Raw genomic sequence first — 21,516 nt, forward strand, 5'->3', positions numbered from 1 at the left:
TTTCCACTGAGTCAATGATGCTATCTGACTATTTCATCCTCTACCGTCCCCTCTCCCTTTTTCCTTCAATCTTTCTCAGTATCAGGGTCTTTTGGAGCTTCAGCTTCAGCAATGAGTGTTCAGGGTAGATTTCCTTTAGGATTGACTGGTTTGATCTTCTTGCTGACAATGGGACTCTCAAGAGTCTTCTCCAGTACCACAGTTCAAAAGCATCAATTCTTTGGCACTCAGCCTTCTTCATGCTCCAGCTCTCGTATCCATACATGACTAGTGGAAAACCCATTCCTTTGACTATACGGACCTCCACCAGCAAAGTGACGTCTCTGTTTTTTAATATGCTGTCTAGGTTTGTCATAGCTATCCTTCCAAGGAGCAAGCGTCTTTTAATTTCATGGCTGTAGTCACCATCTGCAGTGATTCTGGAGCTCAAGAAAATAAAATCTGTCACTATTCCTACTTCTTCCCTATCTATTTGCCATTAAGTGATGGGACTGGATACCATGATCTTAGTCTTTTGAATGTTGTTTTAAGCCAGCTTTTTCAGTCTCTTCTTTCACCTTCATCAAGGGGCTCTTTAGTTCCTCTTCACTCTCTGCCACCTTCTGTCATTAGGGTGGTATCATCTGCATTATCTGAGTTTGTTGATATTTCTGCTGGCAATCTTGATTCCAGCTTGCAATTCACCCAGACTGGCATTTCACACGATGCACTCTGTACACAGAAGTTAAATAAGCAGGGAGACAATATACATCCTCATTGCACTCCTTTCCCAATTTGGAACCAGTCAGTTGTTCCATGTTCGATTCTCACTGATGCTTCTTGACCCACATACAGGTTGCTCAATGGACAGGTAAGGTGGTCTGGTACTCTCATTTCTTAAAGAATTCTCCACAGTTTGTTGTGATCCACACAGTCAAAGGCTTTAGTCAATGAAGCAGATGTTTTTCTGGAGCTCCCCTTTTTCCTCCACGATCCAACGCATGTTGGCAATTTGATCTCTGGTTCCTCTGCCTCTTCAAAAACTCAGCTTGTACATCCGGAGTTCTTGGTTTATGAACTGTTGAAGTCTAGCTTGAAGGATTTTGAGCATAACCTTACTAGCATATGAAATGACATTATAGTAGTTTTAACATTCCTTGGCGTTGCCCTTCTTTGGGACTGGAATGAAAACTGACCTTTTCCATTCTGTGGCCACTTCTGGGTTTTCCAAATTTGCTGATACCTTGAGTGCAGCACTTTATTTTTTCTTTTAATTTATTTTATTTTATAACTTTACAATATTGTATTGGTTTTGCCATATATCAACATGAATCTGCCACAGGTATACACGTGTTCCCCATCCTGACCCCCCCTCCTCCTCCCTCCCCATACCATCCCTCTGGGTCGAACCAGTGCACCAGCCCCAAGCATCCAGTATCGTGCATCGAACCTGGACTGGTGACTCGTTTCATATGATATTATACATGTTTCAATGCCTCTCTCCCAAATCATCCCACCCTCTCCCTCTCCCACAGAGTCCAAAAGACTGTTCTAGACATCAGTGTCTCTTTTGCTGTCTCGTATACACGGTTATTGTTACCATCTTTCTAAATTCCATATATATGCGTTAGTATACTGTATTGGTGTTTTTCTTTCTGGCTTACTTCACTCTGTATAATAGGCTCCAGTTTCATCCACCTCATTAGAACTGATTCAAATGCATTCTTTTTAATGGCTGAATAATACTCCACTGTGTATATGTACCACAGCTTTCTTATCCATTCATCTGCTGATGGACATCTAGGTTGCTTCCATGTCCTGGCTATTATAAACAGTGCTGCGATGAACACTGGGGTACACGTGTCTCTTTCAATTCTGGTTTCCTCAGTGTGTATGCCCAGTAGTGGGATTGCTGGGTCATAAGGCAGTTCCATTTCCAGTTTTTTAAGGAATCTCCACACTGTTCTCCATAGTGGCTGTACTAGTTTGCATTCCCACCAACAGTGTAAGAGGGTTCCCTTTTCTCCACACCCTCTCCAGCATTTATTGCTTGTAGACTTTTGGATCGCAGCCATTCTGACTGACGTGAAATGGTACCTCATACTGGTTTTGATTTGCATTTCTCTGATAATGAGTGATGTTGAGCATCTTTTCATGTGTTTGTTAGCCATCTGTACGTCTTCTTTGGAGAAATGTCTATTTAGTTCTTTGGCCCATTTTTTGATTGGGTTGTTTATTTTTCTGGAATTGAGCTGTAGGAGTTGCTTGTATATTTTTGAGATTAGTGGTTTGTCAGTTGCTTCATTTGCTATTATTTTCTCCCATTCTGAAGGCTGTCTTTTCACCTTGCTTATAGTTTCCTTTGATGTGCAGAAGCTTTTAAGTTTAATTAGGTCCCATTTGTTTATTTTTGCTTTTATTTCCAATATTCTGGGAGGTGGGTCATAGAGGATCCTGCTGTGATGTATGTCAGAGAGTGTTTTGCCTATGTTCTCCTCTAGGAGTTTTATAGTTTCTGGTCTTACGTTTAGATCTTTAATCCATTTTGAGTTTATTTTTGTGTATGGTGTGCAGCACTTTAACAGCATCATCTTTTAGGATTTAAATAGCTCAGCTGGAATTCCATCACCTCCACTAGATTTGCTCATAGTAATGCTTCCTAGGGCTCACTTGTCTTCACACACTCCATGATGTCCAGCTCTAGATGAGTGACCACACATTAGGGTCATTAAGACTTTTTTTGTATAGTTCTGTGTATTCTTGCCATCTCTTCTTATTTCTTATGCTTTTGTTAGATCCTTACTGTTTCTATCCTTTATCATGCCCATCCTTGCATGAAATATTCCCTTGTTATCTCCAATTTTCTTGAAGAGATCTCTAGTCTTTTCCATTCTATTGTTTTCTTCTATTTCTATGCATTGTTCATTTAAGAAGGCCTTGTTAGGAAGGGGGGTCAGGAGGGGGAACATGTGTACACCCGTGGCAGATTCATGTTGATGTATGGCAAAACCAATACAATATTGTAAAGTAAGTTAAAAACTAAAATAAAATTAAATTAAAAAAGAAGGCCTTATCTCGCCATGCTATTCTCTGGACCTCCGCATTCAGTTGGGTGTATTTCTTCCTTTTTCCCTTGCCTTTTGCTTCTCCTTCTTCCTCAGTTATATGTAAAGCCTCCCCAGACCACCACTCTGCTTTCTCGTATTTCTGTGGCTTTGGGACGGTTTTGGTCGCTGCCTCCTGCACAGTGTCATGAACCTCCATCTGCAGTTCTTCAGGCTCTTTGTTGACCAGATCTAATCCCTTGAATCTATTTGTCACCTCCATTGTTAGTCATGAGGGAGTTCATCTAAGTCATTCCTGAATGGTCCAGGGATTTTTCCTACTTTCTTCGATTTAAGCCTGAGTTTTGCAATATGGAGCTCATGATCTGAGCCACAGTCAGCTCCAAGTCTTGCTTTTCCTGACTGTATAAGACAATATTTAAAACTTCCTTAAACAAAGCAATGGTTTTCAGGGTTTTTCTTTCTTCCTTCCAATGCATTAGCTCATAGTTTAGAGGCCACTGTTCTTTCAAAATGTTACCCTAGCTCAATGTGCACTATCATATTAAGAAGTAATAATAAATTACTTTAAGGGACACTATTGTTGGAATAAGGACATCTCTGACTTGGTGCATGCATGTTCAAACTGAGTAGGAAGTTGTCTCATCCATGCTTCCTACTTAGCATTCCCACCCCAAGCCTTACCAACTGATAGATGTTAAGAGTAACTTGATGAAACAGGATTTCAGAAAAGCAGTAAGAATGTTCAGAGATGAAAAGAGAAACTAGGTGAAAAGACCTGCCTACACTTGGACAGTCTAAGTAGTGTGCATCCAACATCTACCTTAAAAGAATGGTCACAAACAGTCTCTGACCCAGAAAATGCCTATGAGAGATTTTCTCACGGTCACAGGACTCACCGCTGAAAGTTTGTAGTATGATATAAACAATTGTAATCAAAGTAGTCACAAGAAATGTACCCTGAATCATCTCACATTTTAATGCAAATTTAAACTACGTATTTTTATGTAATTAAAACTTTTTATTAAATAAATGTAATAAAATGTATTAATATTAAAATATTTTATCTATGTAAAACAAAAGGAAGTGAGACTCTTTAACCAGATATAGGATCTAAGATCATCAAATAAAAGCTGCTGGCTTTGCAGAAAACAATTACAGTGTAAAGTACCAAATACTAATTAGCAAAGTGAGTTAGTATAAAAAGTTTATCAGGGTAAATAAACAAGTCAGATGCCAATTCCAATACCATCTCTAAGCTCATTTACAAAATGAGGTGGTAGCACAAGATGTCTTCCAATGTCTCTTTCAGTTTTAAAATTATTTTCACATTAGGCAAATGAATGCTTTCAAACCAAATTAAAATACATGAAAAAAAAAACATAAATCTATCAACATGCATATGCCTGGATTTCCCACTAAACCAAATGGACATCAAATTATTGAACTGGGCAAAGAAAAATTAACTATCCATCAAACATATTTCATTGTCTTTGGCACAGAGGGCATATTTCCCATTCTTCCTTGAAGTTAGGTGTGGACATGTAACTGGCCAATAAAATGTGGGCACCAGTGATGGATGCCATTTCAAGAGCTGGCCATAAAAACCTCAGGCATGACTCTGTACTCATCCTTTCCACAACCTGCCAGCTGTATGTTGATGTCCTGGCTCATCTTGGAAACCACATACTGGTAATATCAGAGCCCCAAGATCCTGGGTCTATGAATGACTAAGTAGGCAGAGCACACTCAAACCACCATTGCAAAGCCTGGACTTCATATGAGAAAGAAATGATTCCTATTTTGTTAAGCCACCAAAATACCGTAAGTTTATCCATTTGTTTCCCGTGAATGAATGGGACGCTTCATTCCCATTAGTTCAGGTAAAGGACCTGAACTAACATCTCTGCATACAAAAATCTCACAAAAAGAAAAATGCAATGTGTAGCTGTATCTCTCTCCCTTCACTAATTCTTCCATTATTTATTCCAAAAGCTTGCAGATCTTCATGTCTTCATGTTTGCTTTTTCACTAAGCTGTCTCAATTGTGCTAATATACTGAAACGATATCAAATTTTTCTGCACTGATATAAGCTTTAGAATGTCTGCAAAGACTAATATTGATCCTATTTTTGTATTATATCTAAGCAACAGCCCCTGGAAACATGTTTCCTTTTGGAAGCAACAAAAAACAGTCAAACAAAAATCTGCAAAAGCAAATCATTAGATAAAAGATTTGGCTGAACAACAAGAACAAAAAAGCCCTTTTAAAATACTTTTGCTCTTCATTCTGTCAACATTTATCAAACAGCTATTAAGTGTCTGGGATACATCAGTTAACAATAACAAGAAACTTTTTGTAGAAACTAAGAGTCCACATTCTAGTAGAGGAAGAGAAACAATAAAGAAACATAATAAATAAGGAGATTAGAGAGTATGTCAAAGTTGTTAAGTGCTATGGGGGAAAAATAGCAACACAAGAGTTATAATGTGTCCTGGTTTATTTAAGAAAAACCTTCATATTTGGGCAAAGAGAAATTTAAGCAATATAAAGCCTTTAGTTGGGGTAAGGTTCTCAAGTTCAACAGGTAAATTAAATCCACACAATACGCAAGCAGTGGTACCACTTACTAGCTTATGACCTTGAACAAGTTGCTTAACTCTTATAAGTCTCAATTTCCCCACTTATGAAGTGGTAAAAATATTTATGACTCAGGGATACTGTAAAGGTCACATAAACATAAATATTTAATATATAAAGAACAACAGTTTTAAAAAATATCTGTAGCTGGCCCAAAACACTCACTCAACCCATCATTCGCATTCTCGGATAAGAGAACTGAAATATTAGTTAGTGTCTGAACTTAAGTTTTCTGCACTAGGATGGTCTCAAAATTAAATGACAATTTTTAATATTATCACAATGATATAAATTAAACCAAAAAAATATTTTTTTCTTTGAGATGGAGGACATTTCCCCCAACTGTTAATTTTTCAACAAGAGGAAAAAAAAAAAAAAAAAAAACTAAAAATATGACAGGGCACCAAAAAGTTTTAAGTGATTTATTTCAAGTAACTAATTATTTGTCATTTGTTTAACAATCCCTTGGGACAATCTGTAATGTACTCTGATAAGAAATGTGTAGAAAACAGACCTAACTTTTTGTTGTTGTTCAGTTATTAGTAGGATACTCAATGCTTGAGCTCACACAAGTATCCCTCAGGGAAATGTTCTGCGTGCCATTAGCACTATTCTTAATGAGGAAAAGCACGGAACTCCTTTAGTTCAATGCCAGAATTGTTTTATCTTCAAGTCAAAAGAACAACTATTTGGAGTAACACCAAAACAAGCATTTAACAATTACAAGCAGCAAGCTATTCATAAGCATCACATTGTTACTGCTACTCTAATTAGAAATAAACTTATTTTATCAAGTAAAATATCTATGAGCAAATTTTTAAGTCCCAGACACTTCTCTTGACTGTTTTATTCCTTAACTTTAAGGAAATAAATCTTTACTGCATCAATTTAAAGGACCTCATTTTATTTTAAAGACTTCCTAAAGAAAAGTGAGATACAGAGAATCCTTAGATATTTAATTCATGAGTAGGTAATCTCAAAACATACAAATCATAAACAAAGGTCTTAAATGGAATATGTACTTAGTCACTCAGTCGTGTCTGACTCTTTGTGACCCCATGAACTGTAGCCCACCAGGCTCCTCTATCCACGGGATTCTCCAGGAAAGAATACTGGAGTAGGTTGCCACGCCCTCCTCCAGGGGATCTTCCCAATCCAGGGACTGAACCCAGGTCTCCCACATTGTGGGCAGCCACTAGGGAAGCCCTAAATGAAATATAGTGCTTATAAGCACTAATCGTCATAAAATTCATAATCCTATGACTATGATTTAATAATTCATAATCCTCAGTGATCTTGAAGTGGGACTATCTGAAGAAAGATTCCTCCATTCTTACTAATGCCCCAACTAAACTTTTCCCAAGAATTAGTGCTTCCTTCCTGATTTAAGAAACACTCTACTGATCCAATGAAATGTCCCCTTTGCCTTTTCCCCCCATTCCTCGGTTTTGTTCTCAAAGCCAAGCATGACTTCTTAAGTAACATTCTGTGTGTCACTATCCATGTGGTCCTTGCTCTTATTTAAAGCCTTTCCTCATACTTTACTCATTGATCAATGAAGGACCTACTGGGCCAAATGAAGCAAATCAACATCTCTAGATTAATTACACCTCTCTGAACTTCACATAAATGGAATTATACAGTTAGATACTCTTTTGTGTCTGCTTATTTTGTCCAACAGAATGAGAAATCCGTATTTGATGCTGCACACCTTTAACCATTTCTAATGCTACCTAGTACTGCACTGGACAACTACACCACAGCGTACCCACTGACCTGCTGATCTTTCACTTTCAGGATATTATGATTATAGCTGTTCTGAGGTCTCCTGCACATGTTTTTTGGTGATATAATCCTCACTTTTCTCAGGTACATACTCAGAAGTAATCATACGGTAGACGCAGGTTTTTGGCTGGATGCTGCCAAACTGTTTTTTTAAATGGTATGGTCAGTATTTACAATTTAGTTATGCTGGTGATTGAATGGTACCTCATTTGGTTTCATTTTACACTACTCTAGTGAATAATGATGCTGAGCACTTTTTCGTGAATATTCATAGTCATCTGAATATTCACATTCTGAGGCCCCTATTCAACTTTTTTTGTCCATTTTTAAAATTGACTTCTTATTGATTTGTAGGAATTCTCCACATAGTCTATATGAGTTCTCTATCTAAAGTATGTATTTAAACGTCATCTCTCAGACTTCAATTTGCCTTTTTGCTTCCTTAATGATGTCTTTTGATAAAGAGAATTTCTTAATTTTAACAAAATTCAATTGATCCAAATTTCCGTTAGTAGTTAATACTTTCTTCTGTCATTTAAAAAATAAATCTTTCCTACTACAAGGTCATAAAGACATTCTCATATGTTTTCTTCGAGAGGCTTGTTTAACTTTCACTTCACCTTTCTTCCTATCATGACCTCTGATCTTCTCTCCCAATCCTTCCAAATTTGTCATATGCAAGGATGTGCGGCCTGACAACATAAACGGAATTCATAAAGCCTTTTAAATTATGTGTGCTATTAATTTAAAAATCAAATAAATCCCTGATAGTAAATAATAAATTATGAGGATGGAAATGTATCTCCTTTCAGAAGATACCATAATGACTCTTCATAAAACTATTTTATCACTTTAGCTTATAATAACATATCTTCAACTTTAACTGATGTATGCAGGCACTTTCTCTAATATTAAGACATTTCAACAACCACAGGTTGACATCTGAAAAACAAGTGCTGAAACGATAAATATTCAGATTAAACCTGAACATATATTGAACAGATACCAAATGAACTCATTTCTTACTACTGAACTGACCTGAGCTCAATGGAATCAGCTCTTTGATAGAAAGCAACTTAACATTTACTTCTGTAAATATGAATCAAACTTTGACTTTGTCTTTCTGCCAATTTTAGGGTATGCCTGAATTATACAGTTCTCTCTCCTATCAGTGAACTCACAACAAGAAAAGGATGAAGAGGATCAGATAGAGTACTTTAAACATTTGTGCAACTGATTTATAAATAGTGATAATCACCAAGATCCAATACTCCATGAAACTTTTTAAATGAATATATAAAACCCAGAGTCGGGCACGACTGAGCGACTTCACTTTCACTTTTCACTTTCATGCATTGGAGAAGGAAATGGCAACCCACTCCAGTATTCTTGCCTGGAGAATCCCAGGGACAGAGGAGCCTAGTGGGCTGCCCTCTATGGGGTCGCACAGAGTCGGACACGACTGAGGTGACTTAGCAGCAGCAGCAGCAGCAGCAGCAGTATTATCCTAGAATTCCCAATATGGAGTCGCACTATGAGATGTTTTGGTCCATCTGGCTAGGTGATACATCCTCTTTTCATGAACCTTTTGTGACTGAAACTTAGAGCCCCAAGTGAAATATACTCAGTGGGGAATGAGATACACGCTGTCTGAATACACTCTACTCATTCAAGAATAAAGTTTCTCTATTAAGAGTGTCTCCTCAATTACTTTATCAAAATCTATCAATAATCATCACTACATAGGAAAATAAAGCCAAGCAAGAAATTATCTTTATATTACTACTCGGAAGTCCCAATTTTTTAAAGCCAATAGTATTTCACTAAGTGTTAATTATAATTCATGCAATGCATACATAAATCATTGAACATACTATTTTCTTTTAAATGTTACCACTAAAGTAAACCTAGACTCACCTGTAGTAATGGCTCTGTGGAATTGATGCATGTCTTCTACTGAGAGCTCTTGGGCTACCTGCAATATCTTTTGTCTGACACCATCCAATTTAACTTCTGATTCAGTCAATATTTCTTCCATATCAGGAGCACTACAATCAAGATATTGGGAACTTTTAAAATATCAGTCAGATGTTTTGATAGTGAAAAACTGAAATAAAATACATATCAACAAATGCACAGCTAAATAAATATCCTATGTATCTTGAAACTTCTAACTCAAAAGTACAACTATAATTTACTAAAAATAGGTTAAAAAATGGAAAATGCTTTACCGCAATATTCAGTGTAAAGAAGTATAAGAAGCTGTATTTATAACATAACCATAACTACAAGAGAAATTATGTTCATAAAAATGATATATGGATGAAGGGATAAAGAAGTTGTGGTACATATTACTTAGCCATAAGAAGGAATGAAATAAGGTTGTTTGCAGTGATGTGGATGGACCTAGAGTCTGTCATACAGAGTGAGAAAGTGAGTGAGAAAGAGAAAAATACTGTATATTAATGCATATACATGGAGTACAGAAAAGTGGTACCGCTGAACCTATCTGCGGGGCAGGAATAGAGATGCAGACGTAGAGGACAGACTGTGGACGCTGCAGGGGAAGGAGATGGTGGGACAAACTGAGAGAGTAGCATTAACATATATATACTCAGTTCAGATCAGTTGCTCAGTCATGTCAACTCTTTGGGACCACACAGACTACAGCATGCCAGGCTTCCCTGTCCATCACCAACTCCCGGAGCTTGCTGAAACTCATGCCCATTGAGTTGGTGATGCTAACCACCTCATCCTCTGTCATCCCATTCTCCTCCTGCCTTCGATCTTTCCCAGCATCACAGTCTTTTCCAATAAGTCCGTTCTTCGCATCAAGTGGCCAAAGTATCGGAGCTTCAGCTTTCAGCATCAGTCCTTCCAATGAATATTCAGGACTGATTTCCTTCTATGTTTAAAAGAGATAACTAATGGGAAGCTACTGTATAGCACAGGGAGCTCAGCTTGGTGCTCTGTGACAACCTAGACAGGTGGGTTGGGGTTGGGTGGGAGTGAGGCTCAAGAGCAAGAGGATGTATGTATACTCACAGCTGATTCACGCTATTGTACAACAGAAACTAACACAACATTGTAAAGCAGTTATCCTCACCAACAAGACATCTAGAGAGGTCTACTTTTAGTCAGATGGCACATGAACAGGATTTGTCATCCCACCATAAACAACTAAAGAGAAACAAACATGTAAAAAATAAACAAATAAAAAGGTTTTCAGACATTGTGAAACAAGCAGCATAGGACAGCATGAGACATGAGTGAAAAAAAGGACATGTGCCCTATGACTGTTGCATCTGACTGCCTGCAGAGTTTCCAAGTGACAGTGTAGGCATGAGAAACTTAGGTGACCCTGGGAGTCTCCTGCAGTGGAGGTGGAGGAGATGGGAGTTCACAGTGGTCAAGATGGCTAAAACTTGCAAGGCAAAGAAACAAAGGAGAACACACATGCAGAGAGTTTCAGAGATCTACAGAAGGGGACTACTCATGTCTTCAGCTGAATTTCGATTAGCGTGAACTTGTGAGGCTGAAAAAAGGCCCACTCTAAGTGAACACACAAAATAATCTCAAGAGCCCATACAAGACCAGAAATAGTTGATTCATCACTGGCACACTGACACTACAAAATGTGTTAAAGGAAGTTCTTTAGGCAAAAGAAAAATAATGCCAGATGAAAACATGGTTCTATTAATAAAGGAATAAGGGACACCAGAAATGGTAAATATATAGAAAAAGATAACTTTAACTTGAAAAATCATACTGTTTAAAAATAATAATGTATTATGGGGATTAGTACTTTTATTTAAAGAATATTATTTTTAAATTTTAAGTAAAAATGCTGCTGCTAAGTCACTTCAGTCGTGTCCAACTCTGTGTGACCCCATAGACAGCAGCCCACCAGGCTCCCTTGTCCCTGGGATTCTCCGGGCAAAAACACTGGAGTAAGTTGCCATTTCCTTCTCCAATGCATGAAAGTGAAAAGTGAAAGTGAAGGCGCTCAGTCGTGTCCAACTCTTAGTGACCCCATGGACTGCAGCCTACCAGGTTCCTCTGTCCATGGGGTTTTCCAGGCAAGAGTACTGGAGTGGGGTGCCACTGCCTTCTCCAAAAAATAATAATCCCCAAAATAATTATTATTTTTTACTTAAACAATATGATTTTTTCATTAAAAAGTTATCTTTTTCCAGATATTTACCATTTCTGGTATACTACGGGGATTATAGGCTAAGCCAGGTGGCACTGTAGTAATGAATCTGCCTGCCAATGCAGGAGTGCAGGTTCCACCCCTGGGTTGGGAAAATCCCTCTGAGTAGGAAATGGCAACCCGATCCAGTATTCTTGCTTGGAAAATTCCATGCACAGAGGGCTACAGTCCATAGGGCCACAAAGAGTCAGACATGACTGAGTATACACTCATAGGGATTATAAATAAGATAGAAGTAGCTGTATTTCAGAAGTATTACAAAGGCCAGCCAAGCTTGTAAAAGTGAAATGGAAAAGAAAGAACAGAATTATATAGGGTTCATATATTACAGGCAAAGTGATATGCAAGCCGTCCTTACTCTGCACAGCATCATGTTAACTGAAGTCTGTGCATATCAACACTGTGACCTCAATTTACAAAGTAACTATTACCACAGAACCATGCAAAGGAAAGACATGATTTTCGGAAATGCACAAGTTTCAGTTAACATGGTATTGTACAAAGTAAGGACAGCAGGCTGTGACAAGTCATATAAACCATAAAACAACCACTACAAAAACAAAAAAAGGTACAACTAATAAGCCAACAAAGAAGATAAAAAATGGAATTATAAAAAATACTCAATCCAAAATAAGGCAAAAAAAAAAAAAGGAAAACGGATCACAGGTTGAATTCCAACCATGTCAATAATCACATTAAATATAAATGGTCTGAACACCTCTGTAAAAGGTAGAGATTAGATAAAATTGATAAATGGATTAAAAAGCAAGAAAGATAAGAAAGCCTTTTTAAATATATACAGTGTTAAAGTGTTAGCCACTCAGTCATGCCTGATTCTGTGACCCCATGGACTGAAGCCACAAGGCTCTTCTGTCCATGGAATTCTCCAGGCAAGAATACTGGAGTGGGTTGCCATTCCCTTCTCCAAGGGACCTTCCTGACCTTGGGATCGAACCCAGTCTCCAGCATTGCAGGCAGATTCTTTACTGTCTAAGTCACCAGGGAAGTCCAGACATAAATAGATTAAAAATAAAAGGATGAATAAAGATATACCCCGTTAACAGTAATCGAAAGAAAATGAGAGTAGTTATTAATAACAAAGCAGATTTCAAAACAAAGAATATTTCCAGGGATATAATCATGATAATAATGGGTCAATTCATCACGTCAAGCCAGCAGAACAATCCTAAATGTCATTTAATACATCAAATGAAAGAACTTAAATACATCAAGCAAGAACTGATAGAACTGCAAAAAGAAACAGACAAATTCACAATTAGTCAAGAGATTTCAATATCGCTCAATAATTGACAGAACAAGTATATGTTAATAAAAATCAGAAACGTCATAGATGATTGAACAATATCATCAACCAACTTGACTTAGCTGACACGATAGAACACTACACCCAACAGCAGCAGAGTACATATACTTTTCAAGTGTACAAGGTCCAGAGAGACCATATTCTCGGTCAAAATCAAGTTTCAGTAAATTTAAAAGAATTCAAATCATAAAAATTTACGCTTGGAAAATTCGCAAGTATTTGGAAACAAAACAACATCTAAACAACCCAAGATGAAATCAAAGATGAAAATGAAAATTAGAAAGTATGTTGAACTGAATGAAAATGAAAAACAACTTATCAAAATTTGTGGAATGTGGCTAAAATGTACTTAGAGATGTAAAAAGGGAAACGGACAGCACTGTATTAGAAAATAAGAAATGATCTCAGTTTCTTCTTTGATCCCAGCTTCCACCTTAAGAAATGCTTCAGAAAAGGAGCAAATGAATCCAAAGTACACACAAAGAAGGAAATAGTAGAAATCAGTATGTCAGAAAACCATACAGAATATCAATGAAATCAACAGTAGTCCTTTAAGATCAATAAAATTGATAAACCTCTAGCCAGAGAGATCAGGAAAAAGAGAGGATACAAATTACAACTTCAGGAATGAGAGAGAATATTATAACAGATTCTACAGAAATAAAAGAATATTATGAAACAAAATGGAAAATTGTTTTTAAAAGATCAAAATACCAAAGCTCACTGGTTAAGAGATATCTTATTCTACTACTACTACTAAGTCGCTTCAGTCATGTCCGACTCTGTGCGACCCCAAGGACTGCAGCCTACCAGGCTTCTCCGTCCATGGGATTCTCCAGGCAAGAACACTGGAGTGGGTTGCCATTTCCTTCTCCAATGCATGAAAGTGGAATCTACCTTTATCTATTTATTTTAGCCTTTATCTATTAAAGAAAATGAAAGTATAGTTAAAATATGAAAAGTACTCATTTAGTTATCTTTATGTACTCTGTCTGATTTCTTTCATGAAGTGTTTTACTTTCTCTAGTTTATAATTTTTCTGAAGTTTACTATTAGTTTACTAATCAAAAAACGTTATGGACAATATGGAAACAATTCGGATAAAAAAGTATAACATACGAAATCTGCTTACTGATAATGGCTGTCAGTGTATTTCATTCAGACTTCTTTCACTCAGTACCTTAACTTCTCTGTCATTTTTAATATTTCTAAAGATTATTATTTTCTAAGTTTACTATAATGAATATTTATTATTTTTTGGTAGACAACCATAAGATGACGTTACACAGTAATATGGTTTTCTCCAAAATATGAAATTCTCCTGTTACAGCTCTACTATTTCTTTAAACTGCTGAATATTGCCAATTGTTTTAGAACTGAAAATTCTATTGAAAAAAGTGTTCATAATTCACCAGATCAGTGTTGCTTTTTTTCATAATACAAGCTCAAGTGTGTATAAGTTACCTGAAAACTGGTTCAAAAAACAAGCAAAAAACTAATTTTAGAACCAAGTATAAAAAAGAAAAGGTTAATAGTGCCACACTCCACTAATCTACATATGGCAAATTGTTTCCACTTAATGGAATAAAAATTCAAGTATTTCAGAGTTACCTTAAAAGCTGTGCGTGAACAGAATACTTCAATACTACTTTAATAATAAAAAGCTCATAAATTACACTTGGACTTGCTTAAATACTTTGTCAGACACATAGTGGGGAGCCAATCCTTGCTAGCCCTCTGGAGGCATTTGGAATTGGCAATATAACAAAAATCTCTCTTTGTGAGCTACAGGATGGATGATTTCTACCTCAATGAAGAACAGAAAAGCAAAGAAAGCTAGTCAAATGAAATACAAAAACCAAGATGAGAAAATGGAGATACCCAGCTGCATTCATAAAATATTCCACTTCCCTCCTCTTAATCTAGGCTAGTTTAAGTTCGCTTCTTTTATTTGCAACAAAGAAATCTATCAAATATACAGAGCTCCCTAGAAAAACAATAAAGTCCTACAGAAAGAATGTCACAGAGCTGAAGGTGGGGGAACTTGCAAAGAATTTAAGCTTCCCTGGTGGCTTAGACGGTAAAGAATCTGCCTGCAATGCAGGAGACCGGGGTTCGATCCCTGAGTTGGAAAGATCCCCTGGAAGAGGACACGGCAACCTACTCCAGTGTTCTTGCCTGGGGAGCCTGGTGGGTTACAGTCCGTGAGGTCACAAAGAGTCAAACAGGACTGAGCAATTAATACTTTCACCTAGAAAAACAGTCAAGTCATAGTTTAAGAACATCACAGAGCTGAAGGTGGAAGAACTTCAGAATTCCCCCAAAGACTTAAACAGTCAACACTATCACAGGCTGCAAAAATTAAATAAGAAAACACTAGAAGAGTATATACTAGATTTATCAATATGAGTGAACAAAGGCAATTTCAATTTCAGTTCGGTGAGGCAGAAAGCCCAATGTCCAATGAACTGAAAAATGAATGGGAAGATAAGCAGAATGCAATGTTTACCCAATACTAAAATTTTTGCACATATCATCCAAGAAAAGCTTTAATGTTAATAGGCTCTAATAAACCATTAAAGTTTAAATATGTTCATAAATAATAGTTCTATCTCTGTGAATAATCTTAACAAGACAAATCCTTAGCTGTTCTGAAAATAAGAAAAATTTCCTATTTTTTAAAAAATGTTTATTCTTAAAATAAAATCCACCTGCTACTAACATCCTCTTGATCCTGGTGTTCAAAAAAAATCAGCTAGTTACTGCCCACTGACTTCCTGATAAATATAAAATACATATCAACCTGTATCCAACTGTAACAAATTTAAAGATATTTACTTACCTTGTAATTCTATGGAGGAGAAAAATCGTCCTTTTGCTTTCAACAGTTATATCTCGACTAAGTTTCACAAGTCTCTCGTATTTGTCATGTCTTGCATCAAGTTCCTGTTGAAATGCTAAAAACACATTATTATGACCATAAGCATGCTTGTTCTACATTTGAAAGTATAATGAAACAATATTGTCAGTATATAGGAGAAAAATCAACTTATTTACTTTTAAAATACTTGGAAATCAAAAACTCTGCTACTAACCAAGATATTCTTTCTTTAAATACAGGTATGCCTTAACTAGATTTTACCACTCAAGAGCCTCACAATGAGATGTATATATAGTGTAACAAATTATCTGTTCTAATAAAGAGATTGTTATCACATATAACTACTTACAAAAAATACTTTCAACTACTTCACTAAATTATGTAAAGTTATTTTTAATTATCTTACCATGTACAATGTAAATATTCACAAAAAATTAACCAGGATTTTCAAATTATGCTTTAAACCTTCATAACATCAACTTTCTGAATTCTCAAGCCCTAGCTGTTGAAATACCCATAAAGCACTTACTTAATAATCACTTTATTTTAGAAGAATTATCATTCCAAAGAACTAGCAAGTTGTCTGGCAGTCCACAGACATACTTTGAACCTGAATACAAAAGTGTATTCAGAACGTAAATGAACTATTAACCAAATTAGCAGCTGACAAAGGCCTAAATACATCCGGTCGTTTATTACTGAGATCATAGTTAGGCTAGGATTTTGCCTAATATTTGAAGACAATCAAATGCATTCACATTTTGACTATATTAATGACCACTGTGAATTAGATACTCTGAATAAAAAGTTAAATAATGCAGTTTCTATCCTCAAGCTCAGTCCAGTATGAGACAGATGGAAAGAAAGAATTGAATGTGATCATGCTATAATAAATATATAGAAAAGGTTCAGTAAAGGAGGAATTATGTCTTTCTTGTTCACTATCAACATATGTGAAAACACAGTATTAGTAGTGTTCAGTCACTCAGTCCTGACTCTTTGAGACCCCATGGACTGTAGCCCCACAGGATCTTCTGTCTATGGGATTTTACAGGAAAGAACACCTGAGAGGGTTGCCATTTCCTACTCCAGGGAATCTTCCCGACCCAGGGATCAAACCTATGTCTCTTGCATCTCCTGCCTAGGCTGGCAGATTCTTTACCACTAGCACCGCCTGGGAAGCCCTTGCTAGAACACAGATGTTCAATAAACACATCTTGAGTAAATGGATGGATGTTCAATAAATGTAATGTCTGTCACCAAATTTGCTTGGGAGAAAAAATAGAAAAAAATCAGGAAAGCAGGAAGAAGCTACTTGGAATGGGTCTTTAAAAAAACTACAGTACATCAGCAGGGCAATGGAGCACCAACCTAGAAGCTGCTGCTGCTGCTGCTGCTGCTAAGTCGCTTCAGTCGTGTCCAACTCTGTGCGACCCCATAGACGGAAGCCCACCAAGCTCCCCCGTCCCTGGGATCCTCCAGGCAAGAACACTGGAGTGGGTTGCCATTTCCTTCTCCAATGTATGAAAGTGAAAAGTGACAGTGAAGTCACTCAGTTGTGTCCGACTCCTAGTAACCCCATGGACTGCAGCCTACCAGGCTCTTCTGTCCATGGGATATGCCAGGCAAGAGTACTGGAGTGGGTTGCCATTGCCTTCTCCAAGCTAGAAGCTATTCCAGGCCTGAAGAGCAGTACATCAGCGGGGCAATGGGGCACCAAGCTACAAGCTATTCCAGGCCTAACGAGCTACAAAGACAAAGGCAGGAAGAAACATAAGACCGCAAAACATGCTTGGAAACAAGCAATGGAGTGCATGAGCCCATGACAGGGAGCACTTGACCCAGTGCAGCTTCTCCACTGTGCATATAGCTCTATCAATACACTCTTTCCTCAGTCACAAGTAGTGGTCTTACACCACTTAAGATCACTGTTATGTGCTATGAAAATCTTCGAATATGTCCACAATTTACTTAATACTCCTCCTTTCAAAAAATGGCACCTAATTCCCTCTCTCTCAAACGTGAGGCTGAGTTTTAAAACTGCCTCTTTTCTAACTAATAAACTATAGCAAAAGTGACGTGTATGATATCCAAGATTAGGACATAAGAGCACTGTGGTCTTCTCCCTCCCTCTATCTGGGGAAGCCAAACTCTGTAACACAAGGACACTCAGGTAGTACTATGGAGGGGTCCACATGGGGGAACACAGAGCTGGCTGCTAGCAGAAGGCCTAAGTGACTGATAGTTGTGGATCCTCCAACTCAAGTCATGTCTTCAGATGACTCCAAGTTATCTGAACCAACAGGTAACTAAGCCTGTCTTGGATTCCTGAACTACAGAAACTATAAAGAATAGGATGCTGGGAGAATTCTCTGCTGGTCCAGTGGTTAGGTCTCTGCAATTTCACTGCAGAGGAGCATGGATTCAATCCCAGGTAGGGGAACTAAGATCTTGCCTGCCACACGATGTGTCCAAAAAAAATAGGATGCTGGACAGAAGACAAGAGTTATGTGAATTTTGTTTTATACTTTGTTTTGCAACGAGGAACAATTTTCCCAAGTTAATATACTGAGAAAAGAGAATCTGGGAATAAATATACACGTATAATTTACATGCACTTGAGTGCCCACTCTCTGCAAAGAGATACAGTGAAAACAAAAATACAGCATTTCCCTCCTGGTTCAGTGGTTGAGACTTCACCATGCAATGAAGAGGGTGTGAGGTCGATGCCTGGTCGGAGATCCCACATGCCTCATGATCAAAACATAAAATAGAAGCAGTTATTATAACGAATTCAATAAAAACTTTAAAAATGTTCCAGATTAAAAAAAATCTTAAAAAAAAAAACAACCCAAAAAGTCTCCAAAAGCCTAGCGGAGAAAAGAAAACCAATACACGTTAAAATATCCGTACATATATAGTTGATATGTATGCTTCTGTATCAGGTGCACAGTAATTTTCAGTTATGTGGCAGGTCTGATGTTAATGTTTACCTGTGAAACTTAAAAGGGAAAAATAAAGTCAAGACTTTTGTAATCTCAATTTTTCATGACACACCGAGCACCACTGCAAAACCTCCGGGAAAATTGAGACTGAAGCATAACATAGTTAAGTGATCCTTTTTACAACGTCTTTAGTTCTCTTCCCTTCACCAGTGTACATGATAGAGAACTTACATTTGAAGGCCAACATCACAGGTGAAGATGAATTAACATCCTTCCCTTCTCTTCTCTGGTTATGTGGGAAATTGTCATGCTTCCTTTTCCTGAACCCTCCTGATCCTTACATAGAGAAGGAAAAAAAGGTTGGACAGGGCTCTCCCATCGCCAGGACTTGACAACACATAATAGAGGTAAACCCCTTTCTTCCTTAAAACCAGACCTCCCCTGGGCCGTCATCGCAGAGACTTTCTCAGCAAACGGACAGAAAAGCAGCCCTACCGTCCCCCACCACCTCCCAAACCTTAAGCTCATCCAAACCTCCCATAATAGGTTCCCTGATCTGGAACAAGGTGGGGCAATTACCGAACTAAGATAAAAATGGCTCGAGGATTAAGGAAAAGAGGTAAATAGGGCCCATGTGGCCGGGGAAATCACCAGGGCCGCCGCCCCCCGAGTCTGCGCGGGGAGAAAGCATCTTTCAAGGGTGGGAAGTGGAAAATGCGACAAAAAGCCTGGATTAAATAAATAAATCACGCCCAAAGCTGTTGAGGATGCCACCTTCTTTGCTGCTCATGTCGTCACGGCCTACGGCGAGAAGAGAGGAGACTAAGCGCCTGGGGGACAGCACGGTACGCGCGGCGGCGGCCGAAGAGCCCTCAGCGGCACCCTGTACAGCCGGCCGACGTCTAACGCACTAGCCGGAAGCGCGCGCCAGCAACCACTCAGGCTTCTCTCTCCGCCCGCGCACACTTCCGGCCGCGTTCCCGCCCCGCCTCCGCTGGCTCTGCCCCGCGCTTGGCCCGAGGACCTCGCTCCCGGGTGCTGTTGTCGCAGCTGCCCTCTGTTGTGCCTGAAAACAGAAGCGACTTTACACGCTTTTCCGTATTAACTAATCATAAAAAAGACGACTGCAGCCCTCTGAGAGTGAGAGCAGTGTGAAGGCTGGAGGCGAACGGAAGATGTATGCTTTTTTTCTTTTTCTCAAGGCGCCTTTGGAACACCCTCGCGTGCGCACCCGCATGGGCCCCTGGCCCCCGCGCGGTGCATAGTGGGGGTTGTAGTTCGCCGCTGGAGGCCGCTCTGCGGCGCCGGGGAACCTGCGGATGAGGAAAGGAGCTTCCCCGCGTCTCCTCTGCAAGGGTTTTGTTATCGAGGCTGAACCTTGCAGAGATAGAAGTCTTTTCCGTTTCGGGAGGTGACGCCAGAAGCTAAAGTGATGAAAATATGCATATCAATCAGTGCAAGACGTTGCTGGTTATTTCTCCCCTGTGTGTCCCCCTCCCGCCCCTTCCTCTCCCCCTTTCCCTCCCTCTTCTTGTGGCCTCGGTTATGCTCCTCTCCGGAATGCCTGCTTTCGCAGTGGTCTCCGTCGCTGAGTGACTGTGTGACCTTAAGGAAGTAATTCATCTCTAGCTCAATTTCTTCATCTGAAAAATAGGGGTAAATTTGGACCCGCCTCGTAGGATTATTTGACCCTTAAATGAGTTACCACTAAGAACCGCAGAAGAGTTTCTCACATAGTAAAGTCTCAGTTAAAGATTAGCTTTGATACCCTTCTCCCACCGTCGCTTTCCAAAAGGAACATGTGCTACAGCATCCTCTAGGGTAGGACTCAGGCTGAGGCTGGACGGCCTGGGGCTGATTGGGAAAACACAAGTACTATATTTTAGTACGTTTTCCCTAAATAACCTCTTTATTGTAGACACTTTATATACACAGTCTTTGCTCCTTGTTTATTTAGTAACAAAGTGTCACGCGAGTGTATGTTCCTCGGTTCTTTGTCTCATCACAACAAAGATTTGGAATGACCGACATTAATAGCTCTCAGGTCTCAAAAGGGCCATGTTATAGCTCTTAGACAAATCAGTGTTACAGCTCAGTGTTACAGCTCTATTTAGAAGATAGCAGGAAAATCCGTCTTTGAGGCGTGAGGGCATGTAGATCCAAAGACCCGAAGAGAAGAGCACCCAGCGTGTGGGAGAGAGAGAGCTAGCTTTGGCTCCTCTTTTTATATGTTTTTCTCTCCCTGGGTCTGTCCTATGTAAATTGGGCCAGCCAGGAGTGTTATTTGTTTTACCTGAGGTCCTCACTCAGGTCCTCGGACCTTCTTTTGATCTATTTTCGCGGGCTTTTCCCTTTGTCTTTTAGCCACCGCCATTTTGGACTCCTTTTCCCTATTCTACCTACCTAACAAAAGGAACAGTGATTGAAATGAAATAACTTGGCAGTGATTTCAAGCACCTGACAGACCTGTGTCATAGGAAGATTTTCTGTTCTAGCTCATCTCTAGGGTCTCTTCAGCTCTGGAGCAAGATGCTTGGGAAACACACTCATTTCTCTCTGCAGCTTTGAATACATGTATCAATTAGCCACGGAGAAGGCGATGGCACCCCACTCCAGTACTCTTGCCTGGAAAAGCCCATGGATGGAGGAGCCTGGTGGGCTGCAGTCCTTGGGGTCGCTAAGA

General features: G+C 38.8%; 1 protein-coding gene across 1 annotated transcript in view; it reads right to left on the reverse strand.

Moving 5' to 3' along the window:
• The window catches only part of TSNAX (translin associated factor X), a 37,001-nt gene extending 17,242 nt beyond the window's left edge, over positions 1-19,759 (reverse strand). The window contains exons 1-4 of the mRNA XM_005891159.3: positions 19,608-19,759; positions 19,065-19,169; positions 15,850-15,964; positions 9,388-9,518 (exon numbers count right to left, since the gene is read on the reverse strand). Of these exons, the coding sequence (XP_005891221.1) occupies positions 9,388-9,518; positions 15,850-15,964; positions 19,065-19,169; positions 19,608-19,623 (367 nt within the window). The 5' untranslated portion in view covers positions 19,624-19,759. The remainder of the gene's footprint in view (positions 1-9,387; positions 9,519-15,849; positions 15,965-19,064; positions 19,170-19,607) is intronic.
• Positions 19,760-21,516: the final 1,757 nt, after the last annotated feature.

The sequence above is a fragment of the Bos mutus genome, chromosome 28 (genome assembly GCF_027580195.1).
Source record: "Bos mutus isolate GX-2022 chromosome 28, NWIPB_WYAK_1.1, whole genome shotgun sequence".
In the NCBI taxonomy this organism is placed as follows: domain Eukaryota; kingdom Metazoa; phylum Chordata; class Mammalia; order Artiodactyla; family Bovidae; genus Bos; species Bos mutus.